Source organism: Heptranchias perlo, chromosome 2, assembly GCF_035084215.1.
Source record: "Heptranchias perlo isolate sHepPer1 chromosome 2, sHepPer1.hap1, whole genome shotgun sequence".
Classification (NCBI taxonomy): domain Eukaryota; kingdom Metazoa; phylum Chordata; class Chondrichthyes; order Hexanchiformes; family Hexanchidae; genus Heptranchias; species Heptranchias perlo.
Genome location: NC_090326.1, coordinates 163,903,901 through 163,931,897, shown reverse-complemented (window position 1 = coordinate 163,931,897; position 27,997 = coordinate 163,903,901). Strand labels below are relative to the sequence as shown.

General features: G+C 44.4%; 1 protein-coding gene across 1 annotated transcript in view; it reads left to right on the top strand.

The window, feature by feature from the left end:
* Positions 1-17,596: 17,596 nt before the first annotated feature.
* The window catches only part of arhgap39 (Rho GTPase activating protein 39), a 541,093-nt gene continuing 530,692 nt past the window's right edge, over positions 17,597-27,997 (top strand). Inside the window, exon 1 of the mRNA XM_067968557.1 lies at positions 17,597-17,713. Within this exon, the coding sequence (XP_067824658.1) occupies positions 17,703-17,713 (11 nt within the window). The 5' untranslated portion in view covers positions 17,597-17,702. The remainder of the gene's footprint in view (positions 17,714-27,997) is intronic.

Genomic DNA, 27,997 nt, shown 5'->3' with positions numbered 1-27,997 from the left:
TCTGAGTCAGAAGGGTTCAAGTCCCACTCCAGAGACTTGAGCACAAAAGCTAGCCTGCCACTCCAGTGCAGTACTGAGGGAATATTGCACTGTCTTTCCGATGAGACGTTAAACCAATGTGCAATCTAGTCTGTCTTAGGTGGATGATAAAGATCCCAAGGCACTGTTTTGAAAAAGAGCAAGGGAGTTCTCCCCGATGTCCTGGCCAATATTTTTCCCTCAACTAACACCTAAAACAGGTTATCTGGTTATTATCACATTGCTGTTTGTGGACCTTGCTGTGTGCAAATTAGCTGCCATATTTCCTACATTACAACAGTCACTGCACTTCAAAAGTACTTAATTGGCTGTAAAGCGCTTTGGGACGTCCTGAGATTGTAAGAGGCGATACATAAATCCAAGTTCTTTTTTTACCAGTGCATCCCACTGTCGTTCATTACAACATGTCAACCACAAGGGGGCACCAGAACTCCACTGGTCAGAAGTGCCCTGTCTCGCTCTCAAGGGTTGAAGTCACTGCTAAAATTGTCCAATAATGGTAATCTGAATAATAAATAGATAGAATTGCAGCAATGCTAGTGAGCAAGTCCTCAGATAAATAGTTACAACATAACCTGTAGAAAGGAATAGGGTTGGTTGAGGGGACACTTCAATTGTCAGTAGCCTTCTTCAAACTGACTGTCCTTTGTGTGTGAGTCTAGATACCAAGGAAGGTGGTTTCACTTTGGGAGGGGAGGGGAGAGGACCACCACATCCAATCCTGCCACCCAAAATCCACACTCACAGGGGTAGGAGGGTGTCACTGGTAAAGCGATCAGGAGCGGGAACCCGAGCTGATTTTCCATGCCTTCACCCAGGGGTGCTGAGGCCAATTGCAGAGCATCCAATGCCATCACCACTGAAAAAAGGACTTGCATTTATATAGCTCCTTTCATGACCTCGGGATGTCCCAAATCGTTTTACAGCCAATAAAGTACTTTTTGAAGTGTAGTCACTGTAGTAATGTAGGAAACGATCGACCAACGGGCACAGCAAGATCCCACAAATAGCAATGAGATAATGACCAGACAATCTGTTTTTTAGTGATGTTGGTTGAGAGATAAATATTGGCCAAGACACCCTGCTCTTTTACAAAATAATGCCGTGGGATTTTACATCCACCTGAAAGGGCAGGTGGGGCCTCGATAAGATAAGCAGAGAACGGGGAGCACGGCTGTGGGTTATACTGAGGACAGTCAGCCATCACCTGCACCTCGAAACTAACTGTCAAACCGGGAGGCGGAATGGGAAATTACATTTAAAGGGACTGGACCGGATTCATCACGAGAGAGCGCGTTCTCCTTCCAGGACTAAACTACATCTTTCTTCCTGTCCGACTGTGTGGGAGACAGTTACCACAGGCAGGGGACGGATCACCTTGGAGATGCAACAGGGACTTTTGGTTGTGGGAAATAAAAAAAGCACAGATGTGTCCACAGCTGGAATTCATAGCAGCTTCTTTTAGTGTCTGGTGGGGGTATTAATGTTCGACCTCTTGCCTCCCCCCTTCCCCAGAGATTTGTTCTAAGCTGGACAACACTACAACATTTAAACCTTTCTCCTGCTGATCACCCAACATCGGGTGTACGCGGGTGATGTAAAAACGGTAAATGTACATAGAGAGAAAAACACGAGTACACAAAAACCTGAAGGGGCATCCAAATGGCTGGAGTGAGTTACAGTCTGGAATCTAATCGAGGGGTTCAGGTGGTTTATATATAGAATAATGGATACCTGGGAGTGAGTTGCAGACTGGAATCTAATCAAGGGGTTCAGGTGGTTTATATATAGAATAATGGATACCTGGGAGTGAGTTGCAGACTGGAATCTAATTGAGGGGTTTAGATGGTTTATATATAGAATAATGGGCACCTGGGAGTGAGTTACAGGCTGGAATCTAATCAAGGGATTCAGACGGTTTATATATTTTTTTTACTCGTTCATGGGATGTGGGCGTCAATGGCAAGGCCAGCATTTATTGCCCATCCCTAATTGCCCTTGAGAAGGTGGTGGTGAGCCGCCTTCTTGAACTGCTGCAGTCCGTGGGGTGAAGGTTCTCCCACAGTGCTGTTAGGTAGGGGGTTCGAGGATTTTGACCCAACGACAATGAAGGAACGGCGATATAATTCCAAGTCAGGATGGTGTGTGACTTGGAGGGGAACGTGCAGGTGGTGTTGTTCCCATGTGCCTGCTGCCCTTGTCCTTCTAGGTGGTAGAGGTCGCGGGTTTGGGAGGGGCTGTCAAAAAAGCCTTGGCGAGTTGCTGCAGTGCATCCTGTAGATGGTACACACTGCAGCCACGGTGCGACGGTGGTGAAGGGAGTTAATGTTTAGGGTGGTGGATGGGGTGCCAATCAAGTGGGCTGCTTTGTCCTGGATGGTGTCGAGCTTCTTGAGTGTTGTTGGAGCTGCACTCATCCAGGCAAGTGGAGAGTATTCCATCACACTCCTGACTTGTGCCTTGTAGATGGTGGAAAGGCTTTGGGGAGTCAGGAGGTGAGTCACTCGCCGCAGAATACCCAGCCTCTGACCTGCTCTTGTAGCCACAGTATTTACGTGGCTGGTCCTGATTAGTTTCTGGTCAATGGTGACCCTCAGAATGTTGATGGTGGGGGATTCGGCGGTGGTAATGCCATTGAATGTCAAGGGGAGGTGGTTAGACTCTCTCATGTTGGAGATGGTCATTGCCTGGCACTTGTTTGGCACGAATGTTACTTGCCACTTATCAGCCTAAACATGGATGTTGTCCAGGTTTTGCTGCATGCGGGCTCGGACTGCTTCATTATTTGAGGGGTTGCGAATGGAACTGAACACTGTGCAATCATCAGCGAACATCCCCATTTCTGACCTAATGATGGAGGGAAGGTCATTGATGAAGCAGCTGAAGATGGTTGGGCCAAGGACACTGCCCTGAGGAACTCCTGCAGCAATGTCCTGGGGCTGAGATGATTGGCCTCCAACAACCACTACCATCTTCCTTTGTGCTAGGTATGATTCCAGCCACTGGAGAGTTTTCCCCCTGATTCCCATTGACTTCAATTTTACTAGGGCTCCTTGGTGCCACACTCGGTCAAATACTGCCTTGATGTCAAGGGCAGTCACTCTCACCTCACCTCTGGAATTCAGCTCTTTTGTCCATGTTTGGACCAAGGCTGTAATGAGGTCTGGAGCCGAGTGGTCCTGGTGGAACCCAAACTGAACATCGGTGAGCAGGTTATTGGTGAGTAAGTACCACTTGATAGCACTGTCGACGACACCTTCCATCACTTTGCTGATGATTGAGAGTAGATTACTCGAGTAGACCAGGCTAGACTATAGAGAGTAGACGATAGAATAAAGGATACCCGGGAGTGAGTTACAGACTGGCATCTAATCGAAGGGTTCAGGTGGTTTATATCTAGAATAACAGATACCCGGGAGTGAGTTAGATTCCTGTCTGTGATCGAGGATTTGGGTGGTTTGCCCACTGCCGCTCGTCAACAACCTGTACTAGTGCTGAAGCTGTGGCACCGCCGAGGTTACCGCAGGTTGCCTGCACCATATTCATCGTCTTACTTCAAGCAAGGTACCGGAGAGCTACCACCTACCGCGGAACCAATCCCCAATAAGACACAACGTTTTCAGGATTTACAACCCGATGACCATGACAGCGTCAGCAAGTAGTGAATACAGAGAGAAACCCATCCCTTGTGTGGAAACCATCATTCCTATTCCAGGTTACTTCTGGATGTAGTCAGTGGATTTTGTGCGGCTCATATAACGAGCTTCGACTGTCTTTTAAATTGGTGCATCATTTAATTGGCTTTGACAGCCTGGCAGATATTTTCTTTGCAAAAGCTCACACACTTAATATTTCAGCGTGAATTCCTATTAAGCCCGTCGTTGAGACGTGAATACAATTTAGATGCAAATGAGTTTCTCGTTTAACAGGAGCAGACTGCTCAGGTGCAGCAGGCTCCTTGTCACTGAGTGAGGGGGAAACTCCAATTAAACTGGCAATTAGGTTAATTGGGACTGTGACTGACACCGGGGTGGGGCGGGGGGAATATCTTCAGTCGTTTCTCAAGGCTTTAACGTTTATAAAGGATTCCTCAATGGCGCATTGAGCTTATCCAGTGAGTAGCTGAGCCTCACAGACAGTTAGTTTGAAACCCGTTCTGTGCCGAGATAGCTGAGCTTAACTGTGGGGAGGTGGGGCCACTGCAATTGACCTCAGCGCCCCCGCGTTAAGGAGGAGCTGGGGGTTGCCACTCCTGATTGCTAGCCAGTGACCCAGGCTGGAGCGTGTGGAGTCACAGAAACATAGACATAGAAAATAGGAGCAGGAGTAGGCCATTCGGCCCTTCGAGCCTGCTCCGCCATTCAATATGATCATGGCTGATCCTCTATCTCAATACCATATTCCCGCTCTCTCCCCATACCCCTTGATGCCTTTTGTGTCTAGAAATCTATCGAGCTCCTTCTTAAATATATTCAGTGACTTAGCCTCCACAGCCTTCTGTGGTAGAGAATTCCACCCTCTGAGTGAAGAAATTTCTCCTCATCTCAGTCCTAAATGTCCTACCCCGTATCCTGAGACTGTGACCCCTCATTCTGGACCCCCCAGCTAGGGGAAGTCGAGCAAGGACGGGATGAGGCTCGGCTGTGAGCTCATTCCACGGTCAAATATCCCGCTGAAGCTCCCCGTCAAGTCTCACACGTGAATAATGGCCACTTGGTTGAGGTACTATAAGGTGACTGGAGCCCATTGATCTGTATCCCAGCGAAGAGTCATGCCCTGGGTGGTGGAGTGGGGGATGTGGGGGGGGGGGGGCGGTGGTGGTAGTCAATGAATTGCAATTGACCATATTTGAGAATGTCCGCAGGATTGAGAAGAGTCTCGTTCTTAACAAGGATCAGGAGACACCACCCCCCCCATTGCTGGCTCCCAGTCCTAATACCATTAAATCTGGTTAACCTTCCCCAGCAGTTAAAATGTACTGCGAGAAAGAAAATCCAAGACACCAAGGTTGGTGAAAGGAGAAAGAAAGAACTTGCGTTTATATAGCACCTCATGACATCCCTCAGAGAGGTCCTAAAGTGCTTCACGTCCAATGAATTACATTGTGTAGCCACTGTTGTTATGCAGGTAAGGTTTCTGTCATGGTATTAACAGAGAGGGTGTGATCTGTGGTGTCTCTATTAATAGGGGAGCAATATGATCCCCCCAAGCTTTAGTAGGTTATCACACCTCTTGGCACAGAGTCACGAAGAAAATAGGTCCCCAGTCTATCCAAGATTAGAGATGAGAAAAGATTCAACCCATCAAAATTCATCCCTCTAGTGCATTATCATGGCAACTCATCGTATTTTCAATAACACTAAAAAGTCAACCTTAGCTCATCGTTAGCACTCTTGCTTCTGATTCCTGAAGTTGTGGGTTTAAGGCCAACTCCAGAGACGCGCACATTATCTACTGTGGCACTTCAGTGCAGTACTGAGGGGGTGCTGCATTAGTGAAAGTGCCGTCTTTCAGATAAGATGATAAAACCAAGGTCCCATCTGTCTGTTCAGGTGGGCGTAATAGATCCCATGGCATTATTTAAAGAAGAACATTTCTTCCTTGATCAGCATCACTAAAACAGATTAACTGGGCATTTATCTCATTACTGTTTGTGGGACCTTGCTGTGCGCAAATTGGCTGCTATGTTTGGCTACCTTACAACAGTAGCTACACTTCCAAAGCAATGCATTGGCTGTGAAGTGCTTTGGGACAGTCTGAGGAGGTGAAAGGTGCTTTATAGATACAAATTTCTCCCTCTATTCCTTGGCTTGGAAGATTATTTCAAATATTTTACATTCTTGAGTGAAAACGCTGTTGCCAGTGTTGTCCACATCCTGAGATCAAATTTAAAAAGGCAGGGCTATGGGGAAACAGTAGGGAAGGGGGACTATTCAGGAGTGACTCTACAGTACACATTTTGTAAAAGCATTCATTCCACTTCAGTCTCAGTGTGTGTTGGTGAAGAAATTGCACAGAAAGTTTTAGGTCAGACTCAGTGCAAGGATTAGGGGGAAGCTGTGAGTTGAAAGGTGATTCAAGAATTGGCCTAGGGATTGCAAGGTTCACTGTGAATGCCTTACCATCAGTATACATCAGACACGTTCAGTCACATTGAGATGTTGCTGATAGTGAAACTTTTGACAGTGATACTTTCCCAGCGTAAACAGTTACACTATAATATATATAATTCAGGTTTTACCATAACTGGCCCTGTTTCTAGAGAAATGTTGGACCTGCATCTACAGAGCACGATGCTGACCACACCTTCCTGTTACTAGACCTGATATAATAATATACAGCAAGTGACAGACAGGTGTCAAAATAATCTCTGCAACTACAACTGCTTAATGCTGTAGTGTTTCTTATTGTTGTTGCTATGTGTTCTTTAGTGGATTTTTGAGCTCACCAGAAAGATATCAGCATTGGGGAATGGAACATTTTGTCTTTTCAGGCAAGCAGTGTCAGCACCAAGCTCTCCTCAGTCAAGTATGGCACAGCCAAATGCAATGTGAAACGCCCCTTGACATTCAATGGCATTACCATCGTCGAATCCCCCACCATCAACATCCTGGGGGGTCACCATTGACCAGAAACTTAACTGGACCAGCCACATAAATACTGTGGCTACGAGAGCAGGTCAGAGGCTGGGTATTCTGCGGCGAGTGACTCACCTCCTGACTCCCCAAAGCCTTTCCACCATCTACAAGGCACAAGTCAGGAGTGTGATGGAATACTCTCCACTTGCCTGGATGAGTGCAGCTCCAACAACACTCAAGAAGCTTGACACCATCCAGGCCAAAGCAGCCTGCTTGATTGGCACCCCATCCACCACCCTAAACATTCACTCCCTTCACCACCGGCACACTGTGGCTGCAGTGTGTACCATCCACAGGATGCACTGCAGCAACTCGCCACAGCTTCTTTGACAGCACCTCCCAAACCCGCGACCTCTACCACCTAAAAGGACAAGGGCAGCAGGCACATGGGAACAACACCACCTGCACGTTCCCCTCCAAGTCACACACCATCCCGACTTGGAGCTTTATCACCGTTCCTTCATCGATGCTGGGTCAAAATCCTGGAACTCCCTTCCTAACAGCACTGTGTGAGAACCTTCACCACACGGACTGCAGCGGTTCAAGAAGGCGGCTCACCACCACCTTCTCAAGGGCAATTAGGGATGGGCAATAAATGCTGGCCTTGCCAGCAACGCCCACATCCCACGAACGAATAAAAAAAAATCTTTGCCTTGAATAATTATGTGTTTGGACAGGTGACTTACTTATTTAGTGTATCACTCAGGTTATTTAATCAATTTTTTCAATTATTTATTTATTCCAGTCAGGAATGACCTATTCAATATCTAAAGTTTAGATATTGAAATTATCCAAGGATCAAACTGTTATTCAGCATAGCAGGGACATTATTATTTTGGGAGTTGATCAATTATTATTTGTTTATTAAAGCTGATCAATTATTGCTTATTTGTTAAAACTCTGATTATTGTATATTAAAGTTCTAATTGATTTATTTTAAAGTCAATCAATTATTCTTGCTAAAGCCAATCTAGTATTTAATGAAACCAACTGATTGTTGGGGACCCTCGTCCACACCAGACGGTAAGACCTCCCAGCAGAAGACAAACTTCAGAAAGTGTTAATGTTTCATATCAGCTTGAGTATGGAATTAGAGACGTTAACAACTAGCCACAGACTATGTATCAATTAAACAACAGACAGGAAACTGAAGATGGAATTCTTTTAGTAAAGGTTGAACATAATATTTTTAATATTATAAAATCATAGGGAATAGTACATTTACACATTTGTAAAACAATACTTAATAAATTTGACAAAATCCACAAAGGTGTACCAACACTATTTTTATTCAAACTTGGATTACAAAGAATCCTAAAATGAGTTCAATACTATTCCCATCCTATGCTGACCATATGCAGACATTCCCTCCAAGACTCCATCTAATGCTCCCTTCTCAGGCTCCAATGAGGAACAAACTCGCACTGGGTGCCAAAGTGTCTGTGAAGCCTGCCCCCAAGTGGACATTACTTCTAATATTGTAACAAGAATTTGTTCATGACTCCGAGCCATGTTGCAATTCAGCCTGCATAAGGAGGATTGAGAACACTCAAAGGGATCTGAACCAACTAAGCGAATGGGATAAGGAATGGCCGATTGATTTCAATGTTGATACTTATCGGAAACATGAAGCACGTGACACGAGGAAGGGGCATCTGTTAGCAAAGGTGGAAAAGGATTTTGATATGACCACAGATCATTGACTGAAAGTATCCGGTCAATGTGAAGCTGTTAACAAGAAAGTGAATCACAAATAGCAGGATCCATATCAAGATCCATCTCGGCCTCCTCCCGATATCCCCACCATCACAGAAGCCAGTCTTCAGCCAATTCGATTCACTCCACGTGATATCAAGAAACGGCTGAGTGCACTGGATACAGCAAAGGCTATGGGCCCCGACAACATCCCAGCTGTCGTGCTGAAGTCTTGTGCTCCAAAACTAGCCGCGCCTCTAGCCAAGCTGTTCCAGAACAGCTACAACACTGGCATCTACCCGACAATGTGGAAAATTGCCCAGGCGTGTCCTGTCCACAAAAAAAAACAGGACAAATCCAATCCGCCCAATTACCGCCCCATCAGTCTACTCTCAATCATCAGCAAAGTGATGGAAGGTGTCGTCGACAGTGCTATCACGCGGCACTTACTCATCAATAACCTGCTCACCGATGCTCAGTTTGGGTTCTGCCAGGACCACTCGGCTCCAGACCTTATTACAGCCTTGGTCCAAACATGGACAAAAGAGCTGAATTCCGGAGGTGAGGTGAGAGTGACTGCCCTTGACATCAAGGCAGCATTTGACCGAGTGTGGCACCAAGGAACCCTAGTAAAATTGAAGTCAATAGGAATCAGGGGAAAACTCTCCAGTGGCTGGAGTCATACCTAGCACAAAGGAAGATAGTAGTGGTTGTTGGAGGCAATCATCTCAGCCCCAGGACATTGCTGCAGGAGTTCCTCAGGGCAGTGTCCTTGGCCCAACCATCTTCAGCTGCTTCATCAACGACCGTCCCTCCATCATAAGGTCAGAAATGGGGATGTTCGCTGATGATTGCACAGTGTTCAGTTCCATTCGCAACCCCTCAGATAATGAAGCAGTTTGTGCCCGCAAGCAGCAAGACCTGGACAACATCCGAGCTTGGGCTGATAAGTGGCAAGTAACATTCACGCCAGACAAGTGCCAGGCAATGACCATCTCCAACAAGAGTCTAACCACCTCTGCTTGACAGTCAACGGCATTACCATCGCCGAATCCCCCACCATCAACATCCTGGGGGTCACCACTGACCAGAAACTTAACTGGACCAGCCATATAAAAACTGTGGCTACAAGAGCAGGTCAGAGGCTGGGTATTCTGTGGTGAGTGACTCACCTCCTGACTTCCCAAAGCCTTTCCACCATCTACAAGGCACAAGTCAGGAGTGAGAATGGAATACTCTCCACTTACCTGGATGAGTGCAGCTCCAACAACACTCAAGAAGCTTGACACCATCCAAGACAAAGCAGCCTGCTTGTTTGGCACCCCATCCACCACCCTAAACATTCACTCCCTTCACCACCGGCACACTGTGGCTGCAGTGTGTACCATCCACAGGATGCACTGCAGTAACTCGCCAAGGCTTCTTCAACAGCACCTCACAAACCTGCGACCTCTACCACCTAGAAGGACAAGAGCAGCAGGCACATGGGAACAACACCACCCGCACATTCCCCTCCAAGTCACACACCATCCCGACTTGGAAATATATCGCCATTCCTTCATCGTCGCTGGGTCAAAATCCTGGAACTCCCTTCCTAACAGCACTGTGGGAGAACCTTCACCACACAGACTGCAACGGTTCAAGAAGGCGTCTCACCACCACCTTTCAAGGGCAATTAGGGATGGGCGATAAATGCCGGCCTTGCCAGCGACGCCCACATCCCATGAACGAATAAAAAGAGCCCGACAACTTATTTGAACTCTGCCTCTTTGACCCCGGGCTGCACTTCCGTCCCCATATCCTCTCGATCACCAAGACCGCTTACTTTCACCTTTGTGACATCGTCTGTGTCCGCCGCTGCCTTAGTCCATCTGCTGCTGGAATCCTCATCCATGCCTTTGTCACCTCCAGTCTCGACTATTCCAATGCTCTCCTGGCGGGCCTCTCATCCCCCACTCTCCATAAACTTCAGCTCGTCTAAATTCTCAACCTATTTCAAGTCCCACTTGGGTCCCAGTCCCCCAATTTAAAATTCTCATCCTTGTGTTCAAATCTCTCCATGGCCTCGCCCTCCCTATCTCTGTTATTTCCTCCAGCCCTACAACTTTCTGAGAACTTTGTGTTCCTTCAATACTAGCCTCTTACGCATCTCCCACTCCCTTCACCTCAACCATCTCTGCCCCAACCTCTGAAATCACTTACCTAAACCCCATCCACCTCTCTCTCCTCCTTAAAATCTACCTCTGACCAAGCTTTTAGTCACCCCTCCCAATATCGCCTCCTTTGGTGTCTGATTACACTTCTGCAAAGTGTTTTGGGATGTTTTCCTACATTAAAGGAGCATTGTAGATGCAAGTTGTTGTTGTGTGCAGTTTTGGGCATCCCATCTTCAGAAGGTCAGTGACACATTGGAGGCAGTTCAGAGAGAATGACAAGGATGCCTTTGGGCTCAAAGTGAGGATGAAACTCAGAAGTGAACTTATTTTAATTGGAGAGAAGATGATTGAGAGGTTGCAGGTTTTTAAAATGCTGAGGGGAGTGGATAATATGTTGAACACATAGTCCTATTTCCAATTGGACTGTGGGCATAGCAGTAGAGGACAAAATTAAAAAGCCTCAAGCAAGACTTGAAACGAAATAGAATTTCTTCACACAGATTTGTGGATATGTGCAATGGACCCCTAGCTCGGCAGTTAATGCTGTATTAACTTCTTCAATAGTTGCATGGATATCTTGATAGGAATGATACTGATGGCTGTGAGGAATCAAGAAATCAGGATGAAGAGCCAAGTCCTACCGTGCAGGACATCGTCGCGGTTCAAAAGAGTAGCAGAGAAGATGAGGTTAAGTCCAAGACAGATAATCAAATAGCGTGTGGAACGTGAATGATGGTTCCTGAGGTGAAAATATCGTGCCAAGGAAGGCAGCTGACCTAGGATGTAAAAGGCAGATTGTAAGGTTATATAAATATTCTTGGATTTTGCTCAATTTGCCCCTTAGAGGCCAGGGAGAAACTTTGTGAACCCTTCAGTAAGGAGAATCCACGGTGGGCTGCATTTGTCTTTCGAGTTTTAACTGAATACCTCTACGGCCTCGCCCCTCTCTAGCTCTTTCACCTCCTTCCTCTGAACTCTCTGTTCCTCCGACTCTAGCCTCTCTTGTTCACCCCCTCCCCTCTCCCTTTGCTCTAACGTTGGCAGCTGTGCCTTCAACCACATAGGCCTCACTTTCTGGAATTCCCTCCCTAAACCCCATGTAAATAGGCATGTGATTAGTGAAGGTGAAGAGGAGCTCTGCTGAGGTCGGGGCTGACATTCGTTGTTGGGGCAGTGTAGTGAGCTCCAGTTTGCATTTAACCATGCTATGCCCGACCTAAGAGTACCTGGTGCTGAGAATGGGTGGCAATTGTTCTATTCCCAACATTGACATTTGGCTTCACAAACAACAAAATCTACTCTATGAGCAAGTCACAATATGGGCAAACTGGTCACTGATTTATTCTCACTGGGCTGGAGATTGAAACTTGTTCCTTGGGCAGCAGGTTGCAACTTGTGAGACAGAGCATGAAGGAACTGTGCAAATCACTGCTTGATTTTAATTATAATGTTCACAATATGCACTGCTTGCTTTCCTATTACTGGCCACAGTGCAGCAGGACTGCCCGGGTTTATCTCCTGACTTGCACGCTCTGATAACAGCTGCAGTTTTATTCTTTTGTATTTGTTTTTAGCCCCTAATTGTACAGGGACTTATTGACTCAGACTTTCCACTTTTATTGATGCTGTTTAATTTGGCTGTTTTCAGCAACTGACACACACTGATCCTAATGTATTTGAGGAGTTCAGGTGGATTCTATATAGAATGGATACCCGGGATTGAGTTACAGGTTGGAATCTAATCAAGGGGTACAGATATGTACATGAGGGGATAGGAATAGAAGGATATGGTGATAGGGCTTCATGAAGTAAGGTGGCAGGAGGTTCGTGTAGAGCAGAAACACCGGCATAGACCAGTTGAGCCGAATGGCCTGTTTCAGCGCTATAAATTCTATGCAAGATGGCTTTAAGTAGAATAATGGATACCTGGGAGTGACAATTGTAAACAATTTTACAACACCAAGTTATAGTCCAGCAATTTTATTTTAAATTCACAAGCTTTTGGAGGCTTCCTCCTTCCTCAGGTAAATGTTTACCTGAGGAAGGAGGAAGCCTCCGAAAGCTTGTGAATTTAAAATAAAATTGCTGGACTATAACTTGGTGTTGTAAAATTGTTTACAATTGTCAACCCCAGTCCATCACCGGCATCTCCACATCATGACCTGGGAGTGAGTTATAGGCTCGAATCTAATTGAGGGATTAAATTGATTTATACATAGAACGATGGATACTCAGGAACAGAATCTACAACAACTTGCATTTATATAGCGCCTTGAACGTAGTAAAACATCCCAAGGTGCTTCACAGGAGTGTTATTAAACGAAGTCTGACATCGTGGCACATCAGGAGATGTTGATCAAAAGACAGAGAGGTGGAGAGGTTTAGGAAGGGAATTCCAGAGCTTAGGGCCTAGGCATGGCCGCCAATGGTGGGGTGATTAAAACCGGGGATGCACAAGAAGCCAGAATTGGAGGAGCGCAGAGATCTCGGAGGGTTGTAGGGCTGGAGGAGGTTACAGAGATAGGGAGGGGTGAGGCCATGGAGGGATTTGAACACAAAGATGAAAATTTTTAAAATTTAATCTAGAAAATATCATAATTCTTGTCACGGGCAGCAACAGCAAACTTTAAGCAGCCTGTAATCTCAGAATGAGATTCGTGCCTTGAAATCACTCGGGTGAATCTGTTATTTTTAATCATATACAAGCTGTCAATTTTAAAAGTTGGTTTTCAGTTTGAATCGGTTTGTTTGTGCCTGTGGCTTCTGTCAGTGCAGATGTCAGCTGACAGCGCGCTCCGTGTCGCTGGAGGGTGGCGACATACACCGGAGAAGGTTAACGATTGTGACAACATCATTGAAGGTTTATCAAGAGATAATTTGCAGTTCATTACTGACAAACTCTCGTTCCAGCAATTGTTCTGACTAATCAAAATGTAAAACTGCAATCCCTAGTTGGTAGGGACTCTGAATAATTTGATATGACAGCACATACATTAAATGGGCTCCCAGTGGGTAAATGCCCTGAAATGATGTGGCATTGAGCCCAAGCAGTAAAGTGCCAGGTGCTTGCAGGGTAGCAGTGAGCATATTACGGTTGGCCTGGGTTAGGGTGGGAGGAAAATCAGTCAGTCAGGGTCCCCTAGCCACCGACACCAGCTAGCAAATTTATCCGTGCAGACGTTGGACGAGAATAGATTTGGACCTAGCTCTGATGCTCCTGCTGTCGACTAGCCTGCTAAAACTCAGTCTAGGTACTTCTGAGAAATGGCCACTTGTGGAGGTCTTGGAGGGCAACTGGTGCCGATGCAACCGCACCCCAGTGAAGAGTCACTACCTTCAGATGTAGCAGAACATAGGAACAAGAGCAGGCCATTTCCCCACTTTAGCTCCATAGCACGATACCCTTACCTAACAAAAAAAATCTATCGATCTCAGTCTTGAAAGTTCCAATTGACCCCAGCCATTTTGGGGCAGAGAATTCCAGATTTTTACTAACCTTTTTGTGTGAAAAAGTGCTTCCTGATTCCCCTCCTAAATGGCCTAGCTCTAATTTTAAGATTATTTCCCTCATTCTTGATTCTCCCACCAGAGGAAATAGTTTCTCTGTATCTACCCTATCGAATCCTTTTAACACTTTAAACTCCTTGATCAGATCACCCCACTCAGAAGGAGGAGAAATTTAAAAAGGGTAGAAATCACAATGTGGAGGGTTAAAATCACTAGTCAGCATCAAACAATGCATGCTTTCACCCTATTCCATCACCTTCTTCCAGAATTCGTTTTATAAATACATAAAAATCAAGAGGACAACTCAAGAGTAGGGCCTATTACAGACCAAAAAGGTAACCTACGTGTGGAGGCGCAAGATGTGGGTATGGTTCTTAATACTTTGCGTCTGACTTCACAAAAAAGGGGGCGATGCAGAGATTGTAGTTAAGGAGGAGGAATGTGAAATATTGGCTGGGATAAACATTGAGAGAGAGGAAGTCTTAAGGGGTTTAGCATCTTTGAAACTAGGTAAATCGCCAGGCCCAGATGAAATGTTAAGAGAAGCAAGGGAGGAAATAGTGGAGGCTCTGACCATCGTTTTCCAATCCTCCCCTGGCTACAGGCATGGTGTCGACGGATTGGAGGACTGCTAATGTTGTACCGTTGTTTAAAAAGGGAGAAAGAGATAGACCAAGTAATTAACCTCAGTGGTGAGCAGATTATTGGAATCAATTCTGAGGGACAGGATAAATCATTAAGAAAGGCATGGGTTAATCAAGGACAGTCAGCATGGATTTGTTAAGGGAAGGTTGTGTCTGACTAACACGATTGAATTTTTGAGAAGGTAACAAGGAGGGTTGATGAGGGTAAAGCGTTTGATGTAGTGTACATGGATTTTAGCAAGGCTTTTGACCACATGGCAGACTGGTCAAAAAAGTAAAAATCCATGGGATCCAAGGGAAAGTGGCGACTTGGATCCAAAATTGGCTCAGTGGCAGGAAGCAAAGGGTAATGGTCGACGGGTGTTTTTGCAACTGGAAGGCTGTTTCCAGTGGGGTTCCGCAGGGCTCAGTACTAGGTCACTTGCTTTTTGTGGTTTTTATTAATGATTTGGACGTGAATGTGGGGGGCATGATCAAGAAGTTTGCAAATGATACAAAAATTGGCCGTGTGGTTGATAGTGAGGAAGAAAGCTGTAGACTGCAGGAAGATATCAATGGACTGGTCAGGTGGGCAGAAAAGTAGCAAATGGAATTCAATCCAGAGAAATGTGAGGTATTGCATTTTGGGATGGCAAATAAGGCAAGGGAGTACACAATAAATGGGAGGATACTGGGAGGTATAGAGGAACAAAGGGACCTTGGAGTGCATGTCCACAGATCCCTGAAGGTAGCAGGACAGGCAGATAGGGTGGTTAAAAAGGCATACAGGATACTTTCCTTTATTAGCCGAGGCATAGAATATAAGAGCAAGGAGGTTATCCTAGAATTTATAAAACGTTGGTTGGGCCACAGCTTGAGTAATGTGTACAGTTCTGGTCACCACATTACAGGAGAGATGTGATTGCACTAGGAGATTTACAAGGATGTTGCCAGGGCTGGAGAATTTTAGCTTTGAGAAAAGATTGGATAGGCTGGTTTTTTTTCCTTAGGAACAAAGGAGACCGAGGGGAGATTTAATTGAGATATATAAAATGATGACGGGACTGGATAGAGTGGATAGGGAGAACCTATTTCCCTTAGCAGAGGGGTCAGTGACCAGCGCCGGGGGGGGGCGGGGAGCATAGATTTAAAGTAATTGGTATAAGGATTAGAGGGGAGCTGAGGAGAAATTTTTTCACCCAGAGAGTGATGGGAGTCTGGAACTCACTGCCTGAGAGAGTGGTAGAGGCAGAAACCCTCAACTCATTTAAAAAGTACTTGAACATGCACTTGAAGTGCCCTAACCTACAGGGCTATGGACCATGTGCTGGAAAGTGGGATTAAGCTGGATAGCTCTATCGGCTGGCACGGACACGATGGACTGAATGGCCTCCTTCTGTGCCATAACTTTCTATGAATACCAAGCCTACAATCTTCCCATTACAGCACCCAGCTACTGAAATGAGACCTCCATCCTGGCCCCAATCGTCATTCCTGGGAACTTTTCTCTGCATTAAGAAACACTTCCTGGCATCTGTACTAAATGTGCCCATCATAACGCTAACCTTGTGCCCTCTGGTCCTGCTGCTCTGGTTACATCTGAAATTATTGTTCCTGGCTCACTTCCTTTGCCCAGTTGAGTATTTTACATAATCTGTAGGTTACTGTTGCGTTGCATCTTTTTGAGCGCTACTTTATCAAGTCGTTCCTGTAACACCACATTTGAGTATCATTGCTCTCTTTTGCACTACTTCTAGGACCTGAGTGACCCACTTATGTCACAACAACCAAAAATGGAAGCTGTCCTCCAGATGAAGCAAAACACTGTACAGTTTCAGCATGACTTCCGGGCATTTGGACTTAACTGATTTGGCAATATATTCCAGCATTACAATTTTTAGCTTTGAAATAAGTGTCTCCTATTTTTCAAATATTCAGTACCTTAAATTTGTCCATACTGAACTTCATTTGCCTTTTGTCCACCCAGGTGAAACTCTCAGGTTCTCTTCGTAAGATCTTGGTTGCCTTCTCTCTTTTGCACAGTTCTGCCTAGCTTGGTGTCATTTGTGACTTTAACTGTTGTACTGAAGGAATGATGCATTGTTAGAGGTGCTGTTTTTTGGATCAAACCATCTGCCTGATGTGGATGTTGAAGACTCTGTGGCACCATTTGAAGAGTAGGGAGTTCTCCCAGTTTCCAGGTCAACATTCATTCTTCAACCAACACAATCAAAAGAAAGAAACAAACTGAATATATACTTGAAGGGGGGAAAAAATTGCAGGGTTACGGGGAAATGGGACTAACCCGGATTGTTCTCACAAAGAGCCGGCACGGGCTCGATGGGCCGAAAGGCCTCCTTCTGTGCTGTAACCAATCTATAATAATGTGTTTCTAGTCCTGCAGAGGGGGGGGGGGGGGCTCTTTCTAACCCTAGGCCCGTGCTGCTGGCACCGACACTGACAGAGACAAGGGAGGGGCACACCACAGAAAAGGCAGGCACCCTGGTACATAATTCAGCGCCAGCGTGGCGAAATATAACCACCACCCCCCGCCCCCCCGTCGCCGCTCCCGGGAGCCGATGCAATCACCTCATGCCTCACCGGACGGTTAATTGCTCTTTCGCGTACTTCTTGTCTTCCCGACACTGTGCCTGCGCCACCGGCCCGAGGAGCCGATCGATTCCCAGAGAGGCCCCCGAAAGCGATGATATCGTGATACCACACACCCCTCTCGGCGGCTCACAACTCCTCGCCCAACACACACACACACAGACAGACAGCCCGCCTTCGCCCTGATTAAACTGTCAACCGAGGCCTCGGAGATCCCCAGAATGCTTTAGGAGGAGGAGGAGGGGGCGGGCGGGCAAGGGTGTGCGCGTTGACGTCAGGCGGGGCCAGGCGCTGCGCGCTGACGTCAGGTTGTTGTAGGGACGGATAGTAAACGCGGCTCCAATATTAATGATGCTCGAGCCGGTGGCTGAGGAGAGCGCTTCGGATGGACCCGTTCCTCGGTATCGCTGAACCTTACACGAGCTGAGCCGAAGATGGCGGAGAGGTCGGTTCATTTTAATTAAAAATCAATCCTATATTTTTAAGATTTTTTTTCTTGAACGCACACATATATATTTTTCCTCCCGTTGAGGTGATTTAAATTTTTTTGTGTGTTTTCTGACTGACTTTTCCCGTTAACTCGTATTTTTTTGCAGCAGATGAGATAGCCATATGTTAAACTGTGGGGAAGGGGATGAGTGGTGGAGGGAGAAACCGAACGGGTGCCTCAGCTCGGATGCCGGTGATGCTTCGAGTCCGTGTCTTTTGCCTAATAGTGAGCTTCGACGTTGCATCCCACCCTCTCCCGTCTGACCGTGTGGGAACCCAGTACGCAGGCGCGGTCTTTGCTAAATAGTGCTCCTCCCTTCTTAGTGGCTCACTGAGCGTGCGCAGCGCTGTAACAGGTGCAATTGTTTGCGCATGCGCTAGGGAGCTCTGAACGACAATTGCTGGTATGGTTTCATAGAAGGTTATTGGGCCATTTTACCCATTAAGCTCGCGCCTTTGCTTTTTGTTCACCTGAGCTACTTGGTGTAATCTCAGTCTGCATATCCTCTTAATAATCATCTTTCAACCATCTATTTAAAATAGTTAATGGACCCTGCTCCAGGAATGGTTTGTGGCGTAGGAATTGCTAGACGAAAAAGACCAAGGTCCATCCATCCTGGTAGTCGCATGGTACAACGATAGTGGAGTTGTTGACTAATCATAGCAATCAATCTCTGTCTATTAGTCTACGACAGACCCGGACATGAGGTGAGGAACCACAGGTCCAAAGTCACCTGTTCCTCCCAAGCATGCTACACTTACCACATGCCATGTCTCAAACTAGTCATATACTGTATTCCAAAATTTTGTTTTCTGAAATAAATCTATCCAATTTACATTTGAATGAATCAATACCATCTGCTTCTACGTCTCCATAAGAAGCCTGTTCTGTAGATTGATGCTTCTGTGGATTAGTTTTGAATTTACATCCCTTCAAGTGTAGGCTGTGTCATTTGGTGCTACTATTCTGGACAAGATGAAATAGCTTGTCATGGTCTACATTATCTGATCTTTTTAGGATTCTAAAAACAGCAATCCTGTCACCTCTCAAACTTCTCTTTTCCAATGAGAGCATGCCCAGTTTACATAATTGCTCCTCATAATCCAATCCCTCCAACCCTTCAAAGAGAATTGCACATTCTTACCACCGTGCAAAGATTTTTCCCCCTACAATCTTCCTTCAATTCTTTTTGTGATTGTCTTAAATTTGTGAATTTTGGTTACCATGACACTGGTGCAAACAATCAATCACTGTTTAACTGATCATAAACCTTCATAATCTTGAAGGTTTGCCTCTAAACCTTATTTGCTCCAGTAAAGGGGGGGGCCTAATTGCTCAATAACAACATCAACAGTAGCAACTTCCATTTATATAGTGCCTTTAATGTAGTAAAATGTTCTAAAGCACATCACAGGAGCGATTATCAAACAAAATATGACACCGAGCCACATAAGGAGGTATTAGGACAGGTGATCAAAAGCTTGGTCAAAGAGGTAGGTTTTAAGGAGCGTCTTAAAGGAGGAGAGAGAGGTGGAGAGGTTTAGGAAGGGAATGCCAGAGCTTTGGGCTGAGGCAGCCGAAAGCATAGCCACCAATGGTGGAGCGATTAAAATCGGGGATGCGAAAGAGGCAAGAATTGGGTGAATGCAGAGATCTCGGGGAGTTGTAGGGCTGGAGGAGGTTACAGAGATAAGGAGGGGCGAGGCCATGGAGGATTTGAAAGCAAGGATGAGAATTTTAAAATCGAGGTGTTCCCGGACCGGGAGCCAATGTAGGTCACCGAGCACAGGGGTGATGGGTGAACGGGGCTCAAGCCCCCATAGCTGTAACCCCTCATCTCTAGTAAGATACTAGTCAATCTACACTGCACTTTTTCCAAAACTTGTATTCCCTTTCTACATTGTGATGCTAACATTAAAAAATACTCCAGCTGCAGCCTCAGTTCAATATTATCTCCTTGCTTTTGTATTCTATGCCTCCAGACACAAAGCCAAGATTCATTTAGCATTTTTATGGCCTTATGTACTTGTGCTGCTGCCTTTAATGACCTATGTGTTTGCACACCAAAGTCCCTCTGCTCCATTCATGGTGTATCTCATGTCCCTATTTTACTTCCAAAAAATATGACTTTACATAGAGTCATAGAGTTATACAGCACGGATAGAGGCCCTTCGGCCCATCTTGTCCGCGCCGGCCATCAGCCCTGTCTACTCTAATCCCATATTCCAGCATTTGGTCCGTAGCCTTGTATGCTGTGGCATTTCAAGTGCTCATCCAAATGCTTCTTGAATGTTGTGAGGGTTCCTGCCTCCACAACCCTTTCAGACAGTGAGTTCCAGACTCCAACCACCCTCTGGGTGAAAAAGTTCTTTCTCAAATCCCCTCTAAACCTCCCGCCTTTTACCTTGAATCTATGTCCCCTTGTTATAGAACCCTCAACGGAGGGAAAGAGCTCCTTAGTATCCATCCTATCTGTGCCCCTCATAATTTTGTACACCTCAATCATGTCCCCCCTCAGCCTCCTCTGCTCCAAGGAAAACAAACCCAATCTTCCCAGTCTCTCTTCATAGCTGAAGCGCTCCATACATTTTAATGGTTAAACCCTGACAAGCAAGTCTGTTTGTTCACGGTGATGGACAGTTCTAATTGTACCTTTTCATGGCTTGAGTTTTATTTTAAATCCAGTTTATTCTAGCTGGATGGAGTACTTTGTATTTTTTAATTCATTTCGTGTGGCTAATGCCATTATCTTGTGTGTATTTTAAGCATACATGTTACAATTGCAATGACATAGCTTTGCACATAAAATTCTTGTCATCATACTGCTAGCAAACCCTTTTTGTGATCTGCCTAATGAAAAAAGATAAATATTTGATGATGATTTTGCATTTATATAGTGCCTCAATGTGTCTCCATGATATCTCCAAAGTGCTTCACAAGCAATGAAGCACAGTGACAATTGTTATGTGGGCAAACATAGAAGTCACCATTCACAACGGTAATGAGATGAATGACCAGCTAATGTGTTTTTAGTGGTGTTGATTGAGGGAGGAATTTTGGTCAGGTCAGGAAGGACATCTTGCTCGTAATGTAATACCGTGGGATCCTTCAGGACCACCTGAACAGGCATGTAGGGCCTAAAAGATGCCACCTCCAATAATGCCCCCCTCTCTCAGCATTGCACCAAACAGTCAGCTGAACTTTGTGCTGTAGTTTGGACTGGGGTATGAACCCAGAACTCAAGAGGTGAGAGTGTTATCAACTGATACTATTTAGTGCAGGAGTTTTGAAATGGGATGTAAGAACATAAGAACATAAGAAATAGGAGCAGGAGTAGGCCAATCAGCCCCTCGAGCCTGCTCCGCCATTCAATAAGATCATGGCTGATCTGATCCTAACCTCAAATCTAAATTCATGTCCAATTTCCTGCCCGCTCCCCGTAACCCCTAATTCCCTTTACTTCCAGGAAACTGTCTATTTCTGTTTTAAATTTATTCAATGATGTAGCTTCCACAGCTTCCTGGGGCAGCAAATTCCACAGACCTACCACCCTCTGAGTGAAGAAGTTTCTCCTCATCTCAGTTTTGAAAGAGTAGCCCCTTATTCTAAGATTATGCCCCCTCGTTCTAGTTTCACCCATCCTTGGGAACATCCTTACCGCATCCACCCGATCAAGCCCCTTCACAATCTTATATGTTTCAATAAGATCGCCTCTCATTCTTCTGAACTCCAATGAGTAGAGTCCCAATCTACTCAACCTCTCCTCATACGTCCACCCCCTCATCCCCGGGATTAACCGAGTGAACCTTCATTGTACTGCCTCGAGAGCAAGTATGTCTTTTCTTAAGTATGGAGACCAAAACTGTATGCAGTATTCCAGGTGCGGTCTCACCAATACCTTATATAACTGCAGCAATACCTCCCTGTTTTTATATTCTATCCCCCTAGCAATAAAAGCCAACATTCCGTTGGCCTTCTTGATCACCTGCAAACTAACCTTTTGATTTTCTTGCACTAGGACCCCCAGATCCCTTTGTACTGCAGTACTTTCCAGTTTCTCGCCATTAAGATAATAACTTGCTCTCTGATTTTTCCTGCCAAAGTGCATAACCTCACATTTTCCAACATTGTATTGCATCTGCCAAATCTCCGCCCACTCACCCAGCCTGTCTATATCCCCTTGTAGGTTTTTTATGTCCTCCTCACTCTCTACTTTCCCTCCCATCTTTGTATCATCTGCAAACTTTGATATGTTACACTCGGTCCCCTCCTCCAAATCGTTAATATAGATTGTAAAGAGTTGGGGACCCAGCACCGACCCCTGCGGAACACCACTGGCTACAGGTTGCCAGTCCGAGAATGTACCATTTATCCCAACTCTCTGCTTCCTGTTAGATAACCAATCCTCCACCCATGCCAGAATATTACCCCCAATCCAGTGATTCTTTATTTTGAGCAATAATCTTTTATGTGGCACCTTGTCGAATGCCTTCTGGAAGTCCAAATACACTACGTCCACTGGTTCCCCTTTATCCACCCTGTACGTTATATCCTCAAAGAACTCAAGCAAATTTGTCAGACATGACTTCCCCTTCGTAAAGCCATGCTGACTTTGTCCTATTAAATTATGTTTATCCAAATGTTCTGCTACTGTCTCCTTAATAACAGACTCCAAAATTTTACCCACCACAGATGTTCAGCTAACTGGTCTATAATTTCCAGCCTTCTGCCTACTACCCTTTTTAAATAAGGGTGTTACATTGGCAGTTTTCCAATCTACCGGGACCTTTGCCGAGTCCAGAGAATTTTGGAAAATTATTACCAAAGCATCCACAATCCCTACTGCCACTTCCCTCAAGACCCTAGGATGTAAGCCATCAGGTCCAGGGGATTTATCCGCCTTGAGTCCCATTAATTTACTGAGTACCAATTCCTTAGTGATTTTAATCGTATTTAGCTCCTCCCCCCCCCCCCACCTCGAGCCCCCTGTTTGTCCAGTGTTGGGATATTCTTAGTGTCCTCTACCGTAAAGACTGAAACAAAATATTTGTTCAGCATTTTTGCCATCTCCATGTTTCCCACCATTAATTTCCCTGTCTCATCCTCTAAAGGACCTACGTTTGCCTTAGCCACCCTTTTTCTTTTTATATAACTGTAGAAACTCTTGCTATTTGTTTTTATATTTTTTGCTAATTTATTTTCATAATCTATCTTCCCTTTCTTAATCAATCCTTTTGTTACTTTTTGCTGTCTTTTGAAGACTTCCCAATCTTCTATCCTCCCACTAAGTTTGGTTACCTTATATGTCCTTGTTTTTAGTCGGATACTATCCTTAATTTCTTTACTTAGCCACGGATGGCTGTCATTTCTTTTACGCCCTTTTTTCCTCTGGAATATATTTGTTTTGAAAGTTGTAAAATAACTCCTTGAATGAACACCACTGCTCATGTACCGCCTTACCCTTTAATCTATTTTCCCAGTCCACTTTAATCAATTCCGCTCTCATACCATCATAGTCTCCTTTATTCAAGCTCAGTACGCTTGTTTGAGAACCAACCTTCTCACCCTCTAATTGGATATGGAATGTCACCATGTTATGGTCACTCATTCCAAGGGGATCCTTAACTAGGACATTATTAATTAATCCTGGCTCATTACACAGGACCAGGTCCAAGGTTGCTTGTCCCCTTGTTGGTTCAGTTACATACTGCTCAAGAAATCCATCCCTAATACACTCCATAAACTCTTCCTCAAGGCTACCCTGCCCAATTTGATTTGTCCAGTTTATATGATAGTTAAAATCCCCCATAATTATAGCTGTTCCCTTATTACATGCCTCGACTATTTCCTGATTAGTATTTCTTCCAGCAGAGTTGCAACTATTAGGAGGCCTATATACTACGCCCACGAGTGTTTTTTGCCCCTTATTATTCCTTATCTCTACCCAAACTGTTTCATTATCCTGATCCTTTGTCCCAATATCTTTTCTCTGTATTACAGTGATTCCTTCCCTTATTAACATAGCCACCCCACCTCCCCTTCCTTCCTGCCTGTCCTTCCTGATTGTTAAATACCCTGGCATATTTAATTCCCAGTCGTTGTCACCCTGCAGCCATGTTTCTGTAATGGCCACAAGATCATACCCATACGTCGTTATTTGTGCCGTTAACTCGTCCATTTTGTGACGAATGCTACGTGCATTCAGATAAAGAACTTTCAAATATGTTTTGTGACACTTAGTTCCTGCTTTTTCCTTTTTTTAACACTTTGAAGAGCATCGCAACTAAACATAGTGCTATTTAACTCGCTGTCCATAAGTATTGTAATGAAGCTAACTCATAAGTAGGCTTATGTATTTCACATCTGGATGTTACATATGTAGTGAAAATTAAATCTGCCACTATCATTGTAAAAGAGACTTTAAACATTGGCAAAATAAATATACTGAATATTTTATACGCACTGCATATTGTTTGTAAGACTCCCTCATGCTGCATTCTTTTCCCTGATTGCTTCTTAGTCTTGGCCTGTGCTGTAAAGCATCGCTGGTAAGATGGCTGACCTGCTCCCTGTCTCCCACCAGTGCTGCTCTTTAATTTGTTTGAACATAATTTGGTTTTAAAGCTATCACTTCAAAAAATGGTTTTGTATTCCGATGAGTTTACTGGGCAAAGGAGCACTTGTCGACTTTTCTTGCAGTCAGGGTCAGGATCAAATGCTCTGTGTCAGATATAACCGATATAACCAGTGGAGAAAGCATTTCTCTGATGGCACAGTGGATAAGACTCTGGTCTAAGACTGTTCCTGGTTCAATACCTGTTCAGTGTTCAATTTATTTGGCCAATTCCACAACTTGTAGGTCTAAATAAAATAGTGCAGTGCTCCATCCACCATACCTCAACCTCTGATCACCTCCTTTCTTGTGCTAGAGTAAATTATTCCACTTCCTACAGTAGTGACGTCTCTAAATTAGATTATTAATTTCTGTACAGTTATAGTATGCTTGTAACGTGGGCTCCCTCATGCTAAGATTGGAGTTGGGATTGCACACAGGGCTATTACACTGGTACAGGAGTGATAAATACTGTTTTCTCACAATATGTCAGTGCTCCATACGTCCAGGTCACATGTAATGAAAGTTGTGAAGCTCCCTGTATGATGCCTTCAATCATAGTGGATCGTAGTTTGAGGGTGATTTATTACCATAATCTGAATCTCTGTCCTGTTTGTCTTGTGTAGTTATGGTTTTTCTTGCATGCTGCAGGTTTATTTTGAAGACCTAGAGATTCTGACCTCATTACAGCAAGTGCATTGAACAAATCACTTACAGTGGATTATTTGGGTGAATTCTGTGGTTAGTGTGCCCAGTATATGCCTGGCAAATGATTGTTTAACAACAATAGTTAATGGTTCTTCATTGCTACTAACTTTAAAAAAAATTATAATTAACTAAAATTTTTAAGTGTAATGAATGTGATGTGAGAGTAGTGTCTTTGAGAGCTGAATACTCAGCTTTCATTGTAAGTGTCTTTTGTTCAATATAGACTCTGCAAATTTCTGAAGGTGGGTGTTGGTAAGACAATTATTGTCTGTTCTCATACTGGCTCCCGTTGACAAATGGCAGGAATACTACAGGGAAGGAAAAAATACATCTTTCAAGGAGCAGAATGACATTTGTTAATGCACTGCCATTGTTTCCAGTAGAAACTATGTGCAAACCTTGTGTAAAAACAGAAAATTTAGTGGTAATGCAGAGCACAGGTTGAAGGAAAAGAGAAGGCTGAGGGGTGACCTGATAGAGGTCTTTAAGATTATGAAAGGGTTTGATAGGGTAGACATAGGGAAGATGTTACCACTTGCGGGGGAGACTAGAACTCGGGCCATAAATATAAGATAGTCACTAATAAATCCAATAGGGAATTCAGGAGAAACTTCTTTACCCAGAGTGTAGTTAGAATGTGGAACTTCCTACCACATCGGGTAGTTGAGGCGAATGGCATTGTTGCATTTAAGGGGAAGCTAGAAAAGTACACAAGGGAGAAAGGAATAGAAGGTTACGCTGATGGGGTGGGAAAAGGCTTTTGTGGTCTACAAACACTGGCATAGACCCGTTGGGCCGAAATGACCTGTTTGTGTGCTGTACATTCTATGTAAGGAGAGTTGGGTTTACGGTTCAGGTGTGACCCTTCAGACCTCCGAGTAGGAGTTTTATATGTTGAAAAAGATTCAGAAAAAGAAAAAGCAGTTGAAAGAAAAGAGGGGGAAAAAGCAGGAAGGTTGTAGGATACGCCACTTGGATGCACCAGCCAACCTAATTGAAGAAGAAAAGGACGAGAACCTGCTGATTGACTAATGTTGTGCATGGCTTTGGTTGCTTGCTATTCATTGAAGTAGCAAGCATTTTGAGCTTGACAAATATTAACACCTGTGACTTATTTGTATATTTGTTATATTTAATGTAAGATGTTTGCACATGCAGGTAGAAAAGGCCATACAGGGGTAAATGGGATTCTGGGTTTTATACTTGGGGACATTGAATGTAAAAGTAAATAAATGATGAATTTGTACAAGATGTTAAGAAAAAAGAAAGAACTTGCATTTATTTGGCACTTTTTACTGTAAAGCACTTGGGATGTTCCAAAGTGCTTTACAGACAATGAAGTACTTTTGAAGTGTAGTCACTGTTGTAATATAGGAAATACGGCAGCCAATTTGCACAGAGTAAGGTCCCACAAACAGCAATGAGATAATGACCAGATAATTTCAGTTAGTGATGTTGACTTGAGGGATAAATATTGGCCAGAACTCCCCTGATCATCTTCAAATAGTGTCATGGGATACTTTACGTCCACCTGAGGGGGAAAAGTGGGACTCTCCTCCAAAAGACGGCACCTCCGACAGTGCAGCACTCCCTCGGTGTTGCACTGAAGTGTTCAGCCTAGATTATGTCCTCCAGTCTCCTGGAGTGGGACTTGAACCTACAACCTTTTGACTCCGATGCGAGAGCACTACCACTGAGCCCAGGCTGACGCTCACGGTGCATAGTTATGGGCATCCCATTATAGGAAGGATGTTAGAGCTATGGAAAGGATGCAACAAAGATTCACCAGAATGATACAGGAATGAGAGGGTACAGTTACAAAGAAACACTCTCAAAATTGGTGATTTTTTTGCTGAACCAGAAGGAGGAATATAATAGAGGTTTTCAAAATTTTGAGAGAATAAATAGAAAGATTGGTTGGTGAATCAGTAACAAAGGGACATCAAATTAGGATTATCACTAGGTGGATGAAGGATTAGAAGAGTTTTTTTTTAATACTGAAGATTATTAGAGCATGGAATACTTTACCACAAGTGGCTAGTGAGCCAGACACTACAGCATCATTTAAAAGGGAATTGGATAAATATTTAAGAAGGAAGAATATAAGATGATGTGACAAAGGGCAGGGGAATGACATTACAGTGGATTGCTCCAATTAAGGAGTCAACACAGTCAAAGGTCTTATTTATGTGCTGAAAATGTTATGATCCAAATTGTTTGAAAATACATAAAAGAAGTTCCTGCACTAAACATTACTAGTCATGTTTTAGTACCTCCAGTAGATTGTAGCATGCGTACATTGCTTGTGGCCTTACACATCTTCACTCTCAGAATTGCACCTCCATTGATAAATGTACTTCACTATGAATTATAAAGTGCATTGTGAGTATCTCCGATTCAATATTTGACATTCATTGGTCTGATGACTTTTTTTTCCTCTTTTGTCATTTTTTTTATGCTAAAGATTGAGCAATGTTATCAAGGGGGGGTTGGGGAAGTGGCTGTCAGCCGTGACTCAGTGGTAGCACTCTCAACTCTGAGTCAGAAGGTTGAGGGTTCAAGACTTGAGCGCATAATCTAGTCTGACGCTCCAGCGCAGTACTGAGGTTGTGAAAGGCGCCGTATAAATGCAAGTCTTCCTTTCTGCTTTGAGCACCCTGTCAGCATTAAGCTTTCCCAGGTCAGATGGAGCACAACCAGCTTTAAGTGTCCTTTAACTTTGCCCCAATAGTTTCTTACACTGGTCATATAAATGTAAGTTGTTGTTGTTCTGAGGTTGGGAATATGTTCCACCAGTGTGCAGTTCCATTGCCCACACTTGCCATTTTGTGCCCTTTCTGTGTGAGATTGCCAATTTGTGCCAAATTAGGCGCGGTTTTGTGCTGTGTACTCAACTAGGTTGGAGAAGAGACTTTCAT